Source organism: Boleophthalmus pectinirostris, unplaced genomic scaffold (assembly GCF_026225935.1).
Source record: "Boleophthalmus pectinirostris isolate CB_2022bp ecotype Guang Dong unplaced genomic scaffold, ASM2622593v1 HiC_scaffold_23, whole genome shotgun sequence".
Taxonomy (NCBI): Eukaryota; Metazoa; Chordata; class Actinopteri; order Gobiiformes; family Gobiidae; genus Boleophthalmus; species Boleophthalmus pectinirostris.
In genome coordinates, this window is record NW_026571207.1 from 259724 (window position 1) to 274723 (window position 15000).

The following is a 15000-nucleotide window of genomic DNA, read 5'->3' on the forward strand; positions in this document are numbered from 1 at the left end:
AGACCCGGTTTAGACCCGGTTTAGTCCTGTTTTATCCTGGTTTAGACCCGGTTTAGACCCAGTTTAGACCCAGTTTAGTCCTGTTTTAGTCCTGGTTCAGACCCGGTTTAGACCCAGTTTAGTCCTGTTTTAGTCCTGTTTTAGTCCTGGTTCAGACCCGGTTTAGACCCGGTTTAGACCCGGTTTAGACCTGGTTCAGTACCTGTGCTGTGGGGGAACCCTGGGATCTGGGTGTAGTTGAACACGTCCTGGTTCTGGAGGGCGTCGGCCAGGAGGCCCAGACCCGACCCGCAGATGATCGCCACCTGGGGGCGGAGCTTCGTGTGCGCCAGCAGCCAATCGGCGGCCTGCTGGTACTCGTCGTGGCTGTCAATCAGAGAAGAAGAGGAGGAGTCATAAACTCATCTCGACGTTTGACTCTGAGTCAGTTTTCTGAAGCTCCGACTCAGGATCCTGGGGTTTACTTCAACATTTTGTCCAGAAACAAAGTCCTGATCCTGATCCTAAAATGGACCTGTCCCAGATCCTGTCCTGGAGCCTGAGGAGGTCCAGGTTCTGGTCCAACACCCCAACAAATGAGGTTAGGGTTACAAATAAGGTCAAAGGCACAGGACAGGAAGTGACCAAATAAGGTCAAAGGCAGAGGATAGGAAGTGACCAAATAAGGTCAAAGGCACAGGACAGGAAGTGACCAAATAAGGTCAAACGCGGAGGACAGGAAGTGACAAATATAAAAACAAAATCAGGTCTCACAAAGAAACATCATGAACTGATCTGGACCAAACCTGATGTGACGAAGTAAAAGTACTGTTACTGTACTACACAGTACTCAAGTAAAAGTACTGTTACTGTACTACACAGTACTCAAGTAAAAGTACTGTTACTGTAGTACACAGTACTCAAGTAAAAGTACTGTTACTGTAGTACACAGTACTCAAGTAAAAATACTGTTACTGTACTACGGATTACTCAAGTAAAAGTACTGTTACTGTACTACACAGTACTCAAGTAAAAGTACTGTTACTGTACTACGGATTACTCAAGTAAAAGTACTGTTACTGTACTACACAGTACTCAAGTAAAAGTACTGTTACTGTACTACACAGTACTAAAGTAAAAGTACTGTTACTGTACTACACAGTACTAAAGTAAAAGTACTGTTACTGTAGTACACAGTACTAAAGTAAAAGTACTGTTACTGTACTACACAGTACTCAAGTAAAAGTACTGTTACTGTAGTACACAGTACTCAAGTAAAAGTACTGTTACTGTAGTACACAGTACTCAAGTAAAAGTACTGTTACTGTACTACACAGTACTAAAGTAAAAGTACTGTTACTGTACTACACAGTACTCAAGTAAAAGTACTGTTACTGTACTACGGATTACTCAAGTAAAAGTACTGTTACTGTACTACACAGTACTCAAGTAAAAGTACTGTTACTGTACTACACAGTACTCAAGTAAAAGTACTGTTACTGTAGTACACAGTACTCAAGTAAAAGTACTGTTACTGTAGTACACAGTACTCAAGTAAAAGTACTGTTACTGTAAATGTACACGTAACTAAACCAGGATAATCTGATTACATCATAAATCCATTCAACAAGTTCAGTGAACTCTTCAAGACCTGACACACACATGAGGACCTGACACACACAGGAGGACCTGACACACAGGAGGACCTGACACACACACCAGGACCTGACACACACAGGAGGACCTGACACACACAGGAGGACCTGACACACAGGAGGACCTGACACACACAGGAGGACCTGACACACATGAGGACCTGACACACACGAGGACCTGACACGCACATGAGGACCTGACACACACAGGAGGACCTGACACACGCAGGAGGACCTGACACACAGGAGGACCTGACACACACATGAGGATCTGACACACACAGGAGGACCTGACACACACAGAAGGACCTGACACACACAGGAGGACCTGACACACACAGGAGGACCTGACACACACATGAGGACCTGACACACACAGGAGGACCTGACACACACAGGAGGACCAGACACACACACGAGGACCTGACACACACAGGAGGACCTGACACACACAGGAGGACCTGACACACACACGAGGACCTGACACACACACGAGGACCTGACACACTGACACACACAGGAGGACCTGACACACACAGGAGGACCTGACACACACATGAGGACCTGACACACACATGAGGACCTGACACACACAGGAGGACCTGACACACACAGGAGGACCTGACACACACAGGAGGACCTGACACACACAGGAGGACCTGACACACACAGGAGGACCTGACACACACATGAGGATCTGACACACACATGAGGATCTGACACACACAGGAGGACCTGACACACACAGGAGGACCTGACACACAGTTCTTACCTGATGAAGTCTTTGCTGTGCATTTCGATTGTTTTCAAACAGAAGTAGAAAAAATATGTAGTAAAAATACAGTAGTAGTACTGGTAGTACTTGTAGTACTCGTAGTATTTGTAGTATTTGTAGTATTAGTATTTGTAGTATTGGTAGTACTAGTATTTGTAGTACTCGTAGTATTTGTAGTATTTGTAGTATTTGTAGTACTGTTGTGAGTTTCCTGAGAGCAGAGCTTTTATAACGGCCACATCACATGATCCTGATTGGACGACAAGAGTCCATTCATAAAAACAGACCAATCAGAGCCCAGCGTTTGTACCAGGACTAAACCAGAACTAAACCAGGACTAAACCAGGACTAAACCAGGTCTAAACCAGGACTAAACCAGGTCTAAACCAGGACTAAACCAGGACTAAACCAGAACTAAACCAGGACTAAACCAGGACTAAACCAGGTCTAAACCAGGTCTAAACCAGAACTAAACCAGAACTAAAACAGGACTAAACCAGGTCTAAACCAGAACTAAACCAGGACTAAACCAGGACTAAACCAGAACTAAACCAGGTCTAAACCAGGACTAAACCAGGACTAAACCAGGTCTAAACCAGAACTAAACCAGAACTAAAACAGGACTAAACCAGGTCTAAACCAGAACTAAAACAGGACTAAACCAGGTCTAAACCAGAACTAAACCAGGACTAAACCAGGACTAAACCAGAACTAAACCAGGACTAAACCAGGTCTAAACCAGGACTAAACCAGGTCTAAAACCAGGACTAAACCAGAACTAAACCAGGACTAAACCAGGACTAAACCAGGTCTAAACCAGGACTAAACCAGAACTAAACCAGGACTAAACCAGGACTAAACCAGGACTAAACCAGAACTAAACCAGGACTAAACCAGGACTAAACCAGGTCTAAACCAGGTCTAAACCAGAACTAAACCAGAACTAAAACAGGACTAAACCAGGACTAAACCAGAACTAAACCAGGACTAAACCAGGACTAAACCAGGTCTAAACCAGTACTAAACCAGGTCTAAACCAGGACTAAACCAGGACTAAACCAGGAACTAAACCAGGACTAAACCAGGACTAAACCAGGTCTAAACCAGAACTAAACCAGAACTAAAACAGGACTAAACCAGGTCTAAACCAGGACTAAACCAGGACTAAACCAGGACTAAACCAGGTCTAAACCAGGTCTAAACCAGGGCTAAACCAGGACTAAACCAGGTCTAAACCAGAACTAAACCAGGTCTAAACCAGGTCTAAACCAGAACTAAACCAGGTCTAAACCAGGACTAAACCAGGACTAAATCAGGACTAAACCAAGACTAAACCAGGACTAAACCAGGACTAAACCAGGACTAAACCAGAACTAAACCAGGACTGAACTAAACCAAGACTAAACCAGGTCTAAACCAGGACTAAACCAGGACTAAACCAGGACTAAACCAAGACTAAACCAGGTCTAAACCAGGACTAAACCAAGACTAAACCAGGACTAAACCAGGACTAAACCAGGACTAAACCAGGTCTAAACCAAGACTTAACCAGGTCTAAACCAAGACTAAACCAGGACTACACCAAGACTAAACCAGGACTAAACCAAGACTAAACCAGGACTACACCAAGACTAAACCAGGACTAAACCAAGACTAAACCAGGACTAAACCAAGACTAAACCAGGTCTAAACCAGGACTAAATCTGCCTCGTAAAAGTCACTTTGATCTTTTGGTTTTCGTCTTAATTTCAGTCAGGAGCGTGCACGTGCCTCTGTGCGCGTGCACGAGAGCCCAGGAGCGTGCACGAGAGCCCAGGAGCGTGCACGACGCTGGTATGAGCGTGCATGTGAGTGTGCACGTGTGTTGTAATCAGCAGCGTCTGACCAACATCACTGTGTCAATAAAACTGAACCAGGACTAAACCAGGACTAAACCAGGTCTAAACCAGGTCTAAAGCAGGACTAAACCAGGACTAAAGCAGGACTAAAGCAGGACTAAACCAGGACTAAACCAGGTCTAAACCAGGTCTAAAGCAGGACTAAACCAGGACTAAAGCAGGACTAAAGCAGGACTAAACCAGGACTAAACCAGGTCTAAACCAGGTCTAAAGCAGGACTAAACCAGGACTAAAGCAGGACTAAAGCAGGACTAAACAGGACAGGACTAAAGGACTAAACCAGGTCTAAACCAGGTCTAAAGCAGGACTAAACCAGGACTAAAGCAGGACTAAAGCAGGACTAAACCAGGACTAAACCAGGTCTAAACCAGGACTAAAGCAGGACTAAACCAGGACTAAACCAGGACTAAACCAGGACTACAGCAGGACTAAAGCAGGACTAAACCAGGACTAAAGCAGGACTAAACCAGGACTAAACCAGGACTAAACCAGGACTACAGCAGGACTAAAGCAGGACTACAGCAGGTCTAAAGCAGGACTAAAGCAGGACTAAACCAGGACTAAACCAGGACTAAAGCAGGACTAAACCAGGACTAAAGCAGGACTAAACCAGGACTAAAGCAGGACTAAACCAGGTCTAAAGCAGGACTAAACCAGGACTACAGCAGGACTAAAGCAGGACTACAGCAGGTCTAAACCAGGACTCTCTTCAGTCTGCAGGTTTTATGTTCAGAGGCAAGAATCTGAAAAATGTGACTCCCTCCCTCCTTTCCTTTTCTCTCCATCTGTCTCTCCTCATTCTCTTTTCATTCTCTCGTCATCCCTCTCTTCTCCTCATCTCCTCTCTCCTCGTCTCCTCGCTCCTCGTCTCCTTCCCTCCTCGTCTCCTCGCCTCCTCGCCTCCTCGTCTCCTCGCCTCCTCGCCTCCTCGCCTCCTCGTCTCCTCGCCTCCTCGCCTCCTCGCCTCCTCGTCTCCTCGCCTCCTGGCTTGTGGCTCGCGGCTGGATTCCTTCATCATGTGAGTGGAGCTGTGGATCATGAGGCTGTAATTGGAGCAGGACTCTCAGACCTTCAGCTCTTCATTAAAGATTAGAAAAGTCAGAATCCAACCCCCAACCTGTAGAGGAATCAAACCCCCAACCTGTAGAGGAATCAAACCCCCAACCCCCAACCTGTAGAGGAATCAAACCCCCAACCTGTAGAGGAATCAAACCCCCAACCTGTAGAGGAATCAAACCTCCAACCTGTAGAGCAGGGGTGGGCAAACTTTTTGACTCGTTGGCCACAAAGGGCTCTAAAATTTGATGTAAGGGCCAAACCTGGAGCAGATGGATGGAGTTTTTTGGTAAACCATCTCAGAAGAGAAAAAAAAATATCCCATGTTATTGAAATATCCCATATTTAAACATCATTACAAAGCATTATAACAAAATATCCCACAATATTTACTATTTATTGAAATGACTTTTAAAACACTGAAAATTATTATTATTATTCAAGTTCAGGGGGCCGGATTAAAAAGATGAAAGGGCCGCATATGGCCCCCGGGCCTTAGTTTGCCCACCCCTGCTGTAGAGGAATCAAACCCCCAACCTCCAACCTGTAGAGGAATCAAACCCCAACCTGCAGAGGAATCAAACCCCCAACCTGTAGAGGAATCAAACCCCCAACCTGTAGAGGAATCAAACCCCCAACCTGCAGAGGAATCAAACCCCCAACCTGTAGAGGAATCAAACCCCCAACCTGTAGAGGAATCAAACCCCCAACCTGCTCCTCCTCTGCTCCTCTGAGACTCACTGAGCTGTGGATCTGAAGTTCTTGGGCCAAATGGAACAGTCCAATCACAGGAGTGATTCCATGTGATTATGTGATCATGTGATTATGTGGTCGTGTGATCATGTGATTATGTGATCATGTGATCATGTGATCATGTGATTATGTGGTCGTGTGGTCGTGTGATGTATGTGGTCGTGTGATCATGTGATCATATGTGATCATGTGATCATGTGATCATGTGATGTGGTCGTGTGATCATGTGATCATGTGGTCATGTGGTCGTGTGGTCGTGTGATCATGTGATCATGTGATCATGTGATCGTGTGATCATGTGATCATGTGATTATGTGATCGTGTGATTGTGTGGTCGTGTGGTCGTGTGATCATGTGATCGTGTGATCATGTGATCATGTGATAATGTGATCGTGTGATCGTGTGTGTGATCATGTGATCATGTGATCATGTGATTATGTGGTCGTGTGATCGTGTGGTCGTGTGATCATGTGATCATGTGATCATGTGATAATGTGATCGTGTGATCGTGTGATCATGTGATCATGTGATTATGTGGTCGTGTGATCGTGTGGTCGTGTGATCATGTGATCATGTGATCATGTGATCATGTGATCGTGTGATCGTGTGGTCGTGTGATCATGTGATCATGTGATTATGTGGTCGTGTGTGGTCATGTGATCATGTGATCATGTGATCATGTGATCATGTGGTCATGTGATCATGTGATCATGTGATCATGTGATCATGTGGTCGTGTGATCGTGTGATCGTGTGGTCGTGTGATCATGTGATCATGTGATTATGTGGTCGTGTGGTCATGTGATCATGTGATCATGTGGTCATGTGATGTGTCATGTGATCATGTGATCATGTGATCATGTGATCATGTGATCATGTGATTATGTGGTCGTGTGGTCATGTGATCATGTGATCATGTGATCATGTGATCATGTGTGTGATCATGTGATCATGTGTGATCGTGTGATCGTGTGATCGTGTGATCGTGTGATCGTGTGATCGTGTGATCGTGTGATCGTGTGATCGTGTGATCGTGTGATCGTGTGATCATGTGATCATGTGATCATGTGATCATGTGATCATGTGGTCGTGTGTGTCATGTGATCATGTGATCATGTGATTATGTGGTCGTGTGATCGTGTGGTCATGTGGTCATGTGATCATGTGATCGTGTGATCGTGTGGTCGTGTGATCATGTGATCATGTGATTATGTGGTCGTGTGATTGTGTGATCATGTGATCATGTGATCATGTGATCATGTGATCATGTGATCATGTGGTCATGTGATCATGTGATCATGTGGTGAGTAACATCAGGTCTGTTTCAGTTTGGTCAGGTTCTCGGTTGGATCATGTGACCCGCTTCATACAGACGATGTCTCTTTTTGATGTCACAGAAAATGACACATGAACATAAGAATAATAATATTATTATATTATTATTATGGAATATTATCATCAAAAGAACAACATTTCCATGGAAACAAGCAGGAGGAGCGCCTCCTCCAGGCCAAATAAGAGTCAGGTTTGTGAAGAGGCGAGCTCAATCAACACAAACAAAATGAAAAGACTTTTTTTTATTTTAGTCTATTTCTTTGACAAAAAGTTACAGACGGTGACTTTAATTTGAAATTAACCAATGAACAAGACTCAAAGCAGATTGGAACTTTCAAATTATTAAATAAACATTTTTGAGAGTAACGTGGGGAGGTGGGTCTGGGGGCGGGGTCATCGCCGCACAGGAAGACGGGTCTGTCTTGGGGCCACGCCGCTGGAGCAGGAGATGAAATAGTCGCTAGTCTCCAGACACTCGGCGGTGATCTTCAGACAGACAAAGCAGAACTCCACTTCGCACTCTGGACACACGATGTTCTTGCACTTCTCTCCGCTGTGTTCTACCAGAAGCCCGCAGGTGGGACAGGCACGCACCGACGGGCAGCCCACCACCCCCTGCACCTCGGAGAAGCTGATGTTTGGGCAGGTCCTCAGAGTGACCAGAGCCTGGTTTACACAGCCCGTGTTCTCACAGTGGTCAGAGCGAGGAGCTGCTCCTCTCCACTCCCTCAGACACTGCCAGCAGAAGCTGATGTTCTGCTTCTTATCACAGGAACACTGAGGACACTCCACACACAGGTTGGTCAGATCTGTCCTGACCACGTGGGACCTGCAGCCAGGACACTGGAGAACAAGAGCACTGTGGTCATTTACCTACAACTATCACAGCAATGCCAAAGCTGCACTGTGGAACTTTTCCAGTGCTCCAGTATATGGCATTAAACGTCTGTCTCCATGGAGACCACCAGGCCAAGTTACAGAGCAGATCTACAGAGAGGTGAGGCTTTTACAAACCAGCATGTTCCTCAAACCTTCTGAGCAATAAAACCCTAGCAGTGAAATACATACATTTAATGCCACACTGTGGAACATGGGCAAAGTAACAGGCAGGTAACACACCCTCCTCTGGATCTATGAACTCACCAGTTTGGCGTTGAGCTCTTTGACCGCCACATTTGTAAACATCTGATGTTCAAAAGCGCTGCTCTCGTTCTCCGTGAGCAGAGCCATCTTACGTACTTCTTCATAAGGCCACTCCGCGGGACAGTTCCCACAAGTGAAACGGAACTTTCCCTAAACATCAGCAAAAAGGTTTTACACAAGTTCGGTCAAATGAACATCAAACTCCAGTGAACAACGAACACTTCTTCTGGCTTTCTGAGAAAGTGATACTTCAAAATATATTGTAGTGCAGACAGACAGGTCATGAAGGTCTGCTGCTGTGAGCCGCTGTGAGCCGCCGTGAGCCGCCGTGAGCCACCGTGAGCCACCGTGAGCCACCGTGAGCCACCGTGAGCCACCGTGAGCTGTTGTGAGCCGCAAACACTGTGTCTGAGATCACAAAGATCGATTCATTGATAATTAACACAGAAATATAAATGGGTCTTTCCACGCCATTTCATCAAATTTCCAGAAAATCTCACGCATCACGTTTTTTAAAAATGTTGAAAAAATGACCAGCTGCTCCTTCACGATCATGTACAAACTCTGTGAAGTTTGAGTCATTTTTGATCTTTACTTTTTAAATTACAGCTCGTTTAGTGAGGGGAGGATGTGTCCGTTTTTGGGCCCAAAATCACGTTACTTTTTTTCTTGGTCGTTTTCACAGGTCGATGTCTCCGTAAGTATCACACATAGAGGCTGAAATTTTGTAGGTTTGTTCTCCTCGACTCTGTGTTCAAATAACAACTATCGAAAGTTTGTATCTCAACTCACTGTCATTTTATATTAACTTAAATCTGAAAAAAAAAAACGTGTTAATTTCCGTGGCGTAACATTTTTAGTCCCTTTTAAACCTATTTGTAGGTGTCGGAGATCCTTAATTTTTTTTGAGAATCAAGATTTGTACTGGACTGTTAAAAAAAAACTTCACCAAATATTGAACATTTGAAATAGATTATGTGTGAGGCTCTTGTTAAAAACAAGAAAACACAACATGGTCTGATTTTCACATGTCATTTATGGCATGTGGGTAGTGATGAACATTTTTTGAATAATTTTTGTTTGAAAGACCAGAAAAAGACCTTTCATATGAAACCAAACATCTGTATTTTATGAAGCTCCTTCAATATTTAATTGTATCTTGAACATTCACATTTGACACAATGACACAAGTAAACAGTGACCGTGTACCATGTTTTATTCCAGCAGCTGAAGCTCCCAAACATGAAGAATGTACAAGAATGAATCAACAGGATGTGTTAGAAGATATGTAAAAACCCAGAACACAGAACATGTGTCTTATTCGTCATCAGTATCAGTAGTGAAGGCTGCACCACGTGGTTTTTGAAGATACCTAACAGTAAGCACATCTTCATAAACCAGTCGGTCTCAAAGCTTTTGGATTTTCTGGCCGAGGTCACGGCAGCATGGACAGTCCCCACAAGTCTGACCACCAGATTTCTCCTCAACCTGTGGAGGCTTTTTCCTCCTGGTGGACTGGTTTTAGATGGTTCAGTTGACCATGTTGACTGGGGTGTGGCCTTGTACCTTCAATCAGGCTTCGTCACCTGTGCACTTCATTAATTTGTTGGGAGTCGGCTCTTGGTCCCACGTGGTCCAAACATGTACCGGCTGTCTTAAAATATATATAAAACTATAAACTTCAAAACAAATGTGCATGTGGAACTACATAGGTCCACCCCAGAATAAAGATGAAGATGATTTTTTATATGTGATAAATTCCCACAAATCCTCTGATATTTCCCTTAAATGGACAAACCGTAACACTTTCCATTTAAGGCTCCATAAGACTTTCTTTACCTGCTCAGGTGATCCCAACGTGATAGGGAACAGTTTCCTCACTTCTTGGCTGCTTCCAGATGTTTGAGTTCCTTGCACATCTAAATCTATTGTAACATTTGCATAGTCTTGAACATCAATGTGCCGTCCACAACAAGAAGACAATATCATATTGTTGAACATGACTTGATTATTGTCATTGGGCGGCAGTAGTTCAGTTGGTAGAGCATTCGCCCACTGATCTGAAGGTTGGTGGTTCGAATCCAGCTCTCAACATGAACATCACAGGTTGAGTGGTCAGATCCACTGACCCACAGGTTGGCTGGTGTGATTCCAGCTCCCACAGATGAATGCTGCCGTTGTGTCCTTGGGCAAGACACTTAACCCACCTTGCCCACAGTGTCTGCGTACACTGGTGTATGAATGTGTGTGTGAATGGGTGAGTGGTTCCTTGTTGTAAAAGCGCTTTGAGTGCCTTGAAGGTGGAAAAGCGCTATAGAAAAATGTGACCATTTACCATTAAAAAATGTTTAATGTGAGAATAATCTACAGCTGTTTTCTTGGATGTCAGAAAACTTGTCATATCAAAATTATTATCAAACCATTTGATTCAGTCTTTAAATGTTTAGTAACTTTAGCTGCTGGAATAAAACATGGTACACGGTCACTGTTTACTTGTGTCATTGTGTCAAATGTGAATGTTCAAGATACAATAAAAAAAATGGAAGGGGCTTCATCAAATACATATGTGTGGTTTCATATGAAAGGTCTTTTTCTGGTCTTTCAAATAAAATTTATTCCAGATTTTTTCATCACTACCCACATGCCATAAATTACATGTGAACATCAGACCATGTTGCATTTTTTTGTTTTTATCAGGACCCTCACACATAACCTATTTCAAATTTTCAACATTTGGTGAATTCTTTTAAGAGTCCTAGTACAAATCTTGATTCTCAAAAAAGATTAAGGGTCTCCGACACGACAAGCAGGTTTAAAAGGGACTAAAAATGTTACGCCACAGAAATGAACAAGTTTTTTTTTCAGATTTAAGTTAATATAAAATGACAGTGAGTTGAGATACAAACTTTCAATAGTTGTTATTTGAACACAGAGTCGAGGAGAACAAACCTACTAAATTTCAGCCTCTATGTGTGATACTTACGGAGACATCGACCTGTGAAAACGACCAAGAAAAAATACCGCGATTTTGGGCCTGTAAACGGACACATCCTCCTCTCACTAAACGAGCTGTAACTTGAAAAGTAATGATCAAAAATGAGTAAAACCTCACAGGGTTGGTACATGATAGTAAGGGACTATTTGTTTGTTTTTTCAAAACTTTTTGAGATCGAAGTGCATGGGCCATTTGGTGAAATGGCGTGGAACGACCCAAATGTTTTTCTCGGTTGGTATCAACCCAGATCCTTGGGAATATTGTAGAAGTTCAGGTTTTTGCTGGCTCTAGTGATGATAGGCTTGGAGTTGACAGCTGCCACAGGGAAGCGACAAACACAAGCCACAAACAGGAAGAAGTGGACTGAGTGAGTGCGACGTCACCCACAGCGTTTGGTTCCAGCCAAATGAAGCTCAAACAACATTATAACGGCGTTAGCACCAAATGCTGCCTCGCATAACTGCACGTCCCTCCTCTAATGTTCCTCGTCACAAAGTTGGAGTTGTGTTTGGTTCATTCACATGTTTAAGTAACTCTTTATTATGAGTCTGTTCCACCTTGTGATGTCATCAAGTGATAGTTTCCAAGTTCTCAGCTCCTTTTCCCTTTAGTTCAGTCGAGATCGGCGACTCCACGACTGAAATGATCCAGGTGATTCTAGTGAAGGTGTGTGGAGTTTAAAAACGCAGTGGAGCACTTCCTGTATCACCACATGATGACATCACAGGGTGGAAGTGTTTTCTGTCTGAGAGAAGATGGGTTTGTGTGTTAAATGTGTGTGTTGACTCACCTCTTCCAGCTGCCTGATGCACCAGTCTGTGAGGGACTGAGGAGTGACCGAGTGACCACAGGACATCAGGGCTCGTGGGGAGGAGTAGCCCACACACACGACTGCAACACACAGGGTTAGGGTGAGACTGCACACGCTCCCTCGTACACTGCAGCACATGTACGACTTGTGACGATGTCTACGGCACTGGCTTTGTGTTTCTGTCTGAAAGTAAAATGATCTGCCAGTGGAACAAGACTTTTTGTTCTAAAAATATAAAAATACACTTGGCTCCAAAAATAAGAAAAACAACAACTCTGCACTTAAAATAAGAAACAAGCTCGAATGTTGCTTAATTAAGAAAAATGCACTTATTCCATTGGTAGATTATTTCACTTGTCAAGTTGAATCGACTCAAATGTTTCTAATTTAAGTTATTTTCTCTTACTTCGATGGTTTTTGCAGTATAGGCTCTTGTATCAGGCCTACAGTGAGAAGAACTAAAGTGCACTGCCACGTGTCAATTAAAAAGTACAAATCCATCAGTCTGCCCCACGGCAGCCGTGGCTACAACAGCATCTCCCGAGCTCTGAGTGTGGAGGGAATCAAGAATACTGAAAGCCTCTTTGGGTGTGGTGAAAGGCACCGTATAAATCAAAAGATAAATAAATAATTACATAAGAATTGTCTACTGTATTTTTCAGACTATAAATTGCACTTTTTTCATGGTTTGTTCCTGTGAATTATATATGAAAATATTTAATTTCACATGTTTGTTATTTTCACACTGATAGCCACAAGAGGGCGCTCTAGGCTTGTGTGCCAGTATCTCCTGCTCCTGTATCACTGTCACTGTACTGCAGAAGAGCCTCTGTCCCGACACAAATACTGAAATCTGCAGCCAAAAACTGAAATCGAGCAGCAGAAAGAAAGTTTGGAGTCAGCGAGAAACTTGTGAGCGACTGGAGAAAAGCAAAAGAAACTCAAACTACAACGAAGAAAACAAAAAAGCTCATCACGGGCTAAAAGATAGATTTAGCTCGAGTTGTCGGAGTTGTTCAGAAGTGACACGAGGATGAAGAATTGAAGTGATTTAGTGATTTGGAGTGAGATGGAGAGTTTGTTAAACTTGTTCTGTGTTTTATAGTTTATCTGAAAAACTGTCAAATATGTGACAGTGTGAACTGTTGTTCTCTCTTCTGTTGTTTTTACTACAACTTGACTTTACACAGGAAATGTGACTTAAATATGTTTTTTTCTTCTTCATTATGCATTTTTTGGCTGGTGTGACATATACCCTGGAATAACTTATAGTCTATAAAATACAGTAAAAGCTTTTTGGTGTGCAGAGGCAGAACAAGCCCTCAGTGAGTCTCAGGCCTGTTCCACAGACCAGTGCTGCCCCCTGCTGCTCTGAGATGTAAACAGTACTTCATCAGAACCATAACCTCCTTCTGTTCAGACTCACAGTCGTGCTCATCCTCTCGGTTCACAAAGGTCAAAGTGCGGTCAAGGGGGTTGTATCTCTTCTCTCTCACTGCAGCATTCAGAGAGGGCTTTGGGAGGAGCTTCGGGGGGGTCTGCTGCTTCGTCTTGGGTCCTGGCTTCTGTGAGGGTCCGGGGGGTTGGGGCAGAGGAGGCAGGAGGAACACTGGGTTTGTGTTCCTGTACTGTGAGGGTCCGGGGGGTTGGGGCAGAGGAGGCAGGTGAAACACTGGGTTTGTTTGGCTCTGTGCTGGTTGCACTTCTTGGACTTCTGCCTCCTTTTGTTCTTCCGTGCCTTTCTTTTGACATGTGAGTCTGCAGCCCATCCCACCGCTGCACCTGGTGCACCTGCGTCACCTGCGTCACCTGCGTCACCTGCGTCACCTGCACAAACACATGCTATTTAGGCTCAGCTACTTTACTTTCTGTTTCAGTCCTGAGCACAGACAGGAGCAGAGATGGTGATTCAGGTGAAAGTCAGCACACCCAGAGGACAGGACATCCTCATCGACGTGTGTCCGAGTGCAGATCGGCTCAAACATGTCACGGTCAAACAGCTGCGGGAAATGATCGCCCGCCGCCTTGCCATTGGTACGTCTGACCTCACAACTACGCCATCATCATGTCATCCTGAAAGGCTTCTATAGATTTAAGGCTTCCACGTTTATGTCCTTATAAAGCTTTCACATTTATAGACTTAAATATTTCACGTTTATAGACTTAAAGATTTCACATTTATAGTCTTAAATATTTCACATTTATAAACTTAAATATTTCACGTTTATGTCTTTAAAGATTTCACATTTATAGACTTAAATATTTCACATTTATAAACTTAAATATTTCATGTTTATAGACTTAAATATTTCACATTTATAAACTTAAATATTTCATTTTATAGACTTAAATATTTCACATTTATAGACTTAAATATTTCACATTTATAGACTTAAATATTTCACATTTATAGACTTAAATATTTCACATTTATAGTCTTAAATATTTCACGTTTATAGACTTAAAGATTTCACATTTATAGACTTAAATATTTCACATTTATAGACTTAAATATTTCACATTTATAGACTTAAATATTTCACATTTATAGTCTTAAATATTTCACATTTATAGACTTAAATATTTCACGTTTATAGTCTT

The 15000-nt window shown here is 43.3% G+C and overlaps 2 protein-coding genes across 2 annotated transcripts in view; one reads left to right on the plus strand and one right to left on the minus strand.

Annotated features, from left to right (window-relative positions):
* Positions 1-7825: 7825 nt before the first annotated feature.
* Positions 7826-13887, minus strand: LOC110159482 (uncharacterized protein DDB_G0292642-like). Its single transcript, XM_055159530.1, has 4 exons — positions 13826-13887; positions 12379-12582; positions 8594-8743; positions 7826-8293 (listed from the first exon to the last, which is right to left on the minus strand). Exons 1-4 carry the CDS (start codon positions 13835-13837, stop codon positions 7844-7846), a joined length of 816 nt encoding a protein of 271 aa, XP_055015505.1. The 5' UTR covers positions 13838-13887; the 3' UTR covers positions 7826-7843.
* Positions 13888-14290: 403 nt separating this feature from the next.
* LOC129410512 (uncharacterized) overlaps positions 14291-15000 on the plus strand; it is a 1148-nt gene continuing 438 nt past the window's right edge. Inside the window, exon 1 of the mRNA XM_055158837.1 lies at positions 14291-14433. Within this exon, the coding sequence (XP_055014812.1) occupies positions 14301-14433 (133 nt within the window). The 5' untranslated portion in view covers positions 14291-14300. The remainder of the gene's footprint in view (positions 14434-15000) is intronic.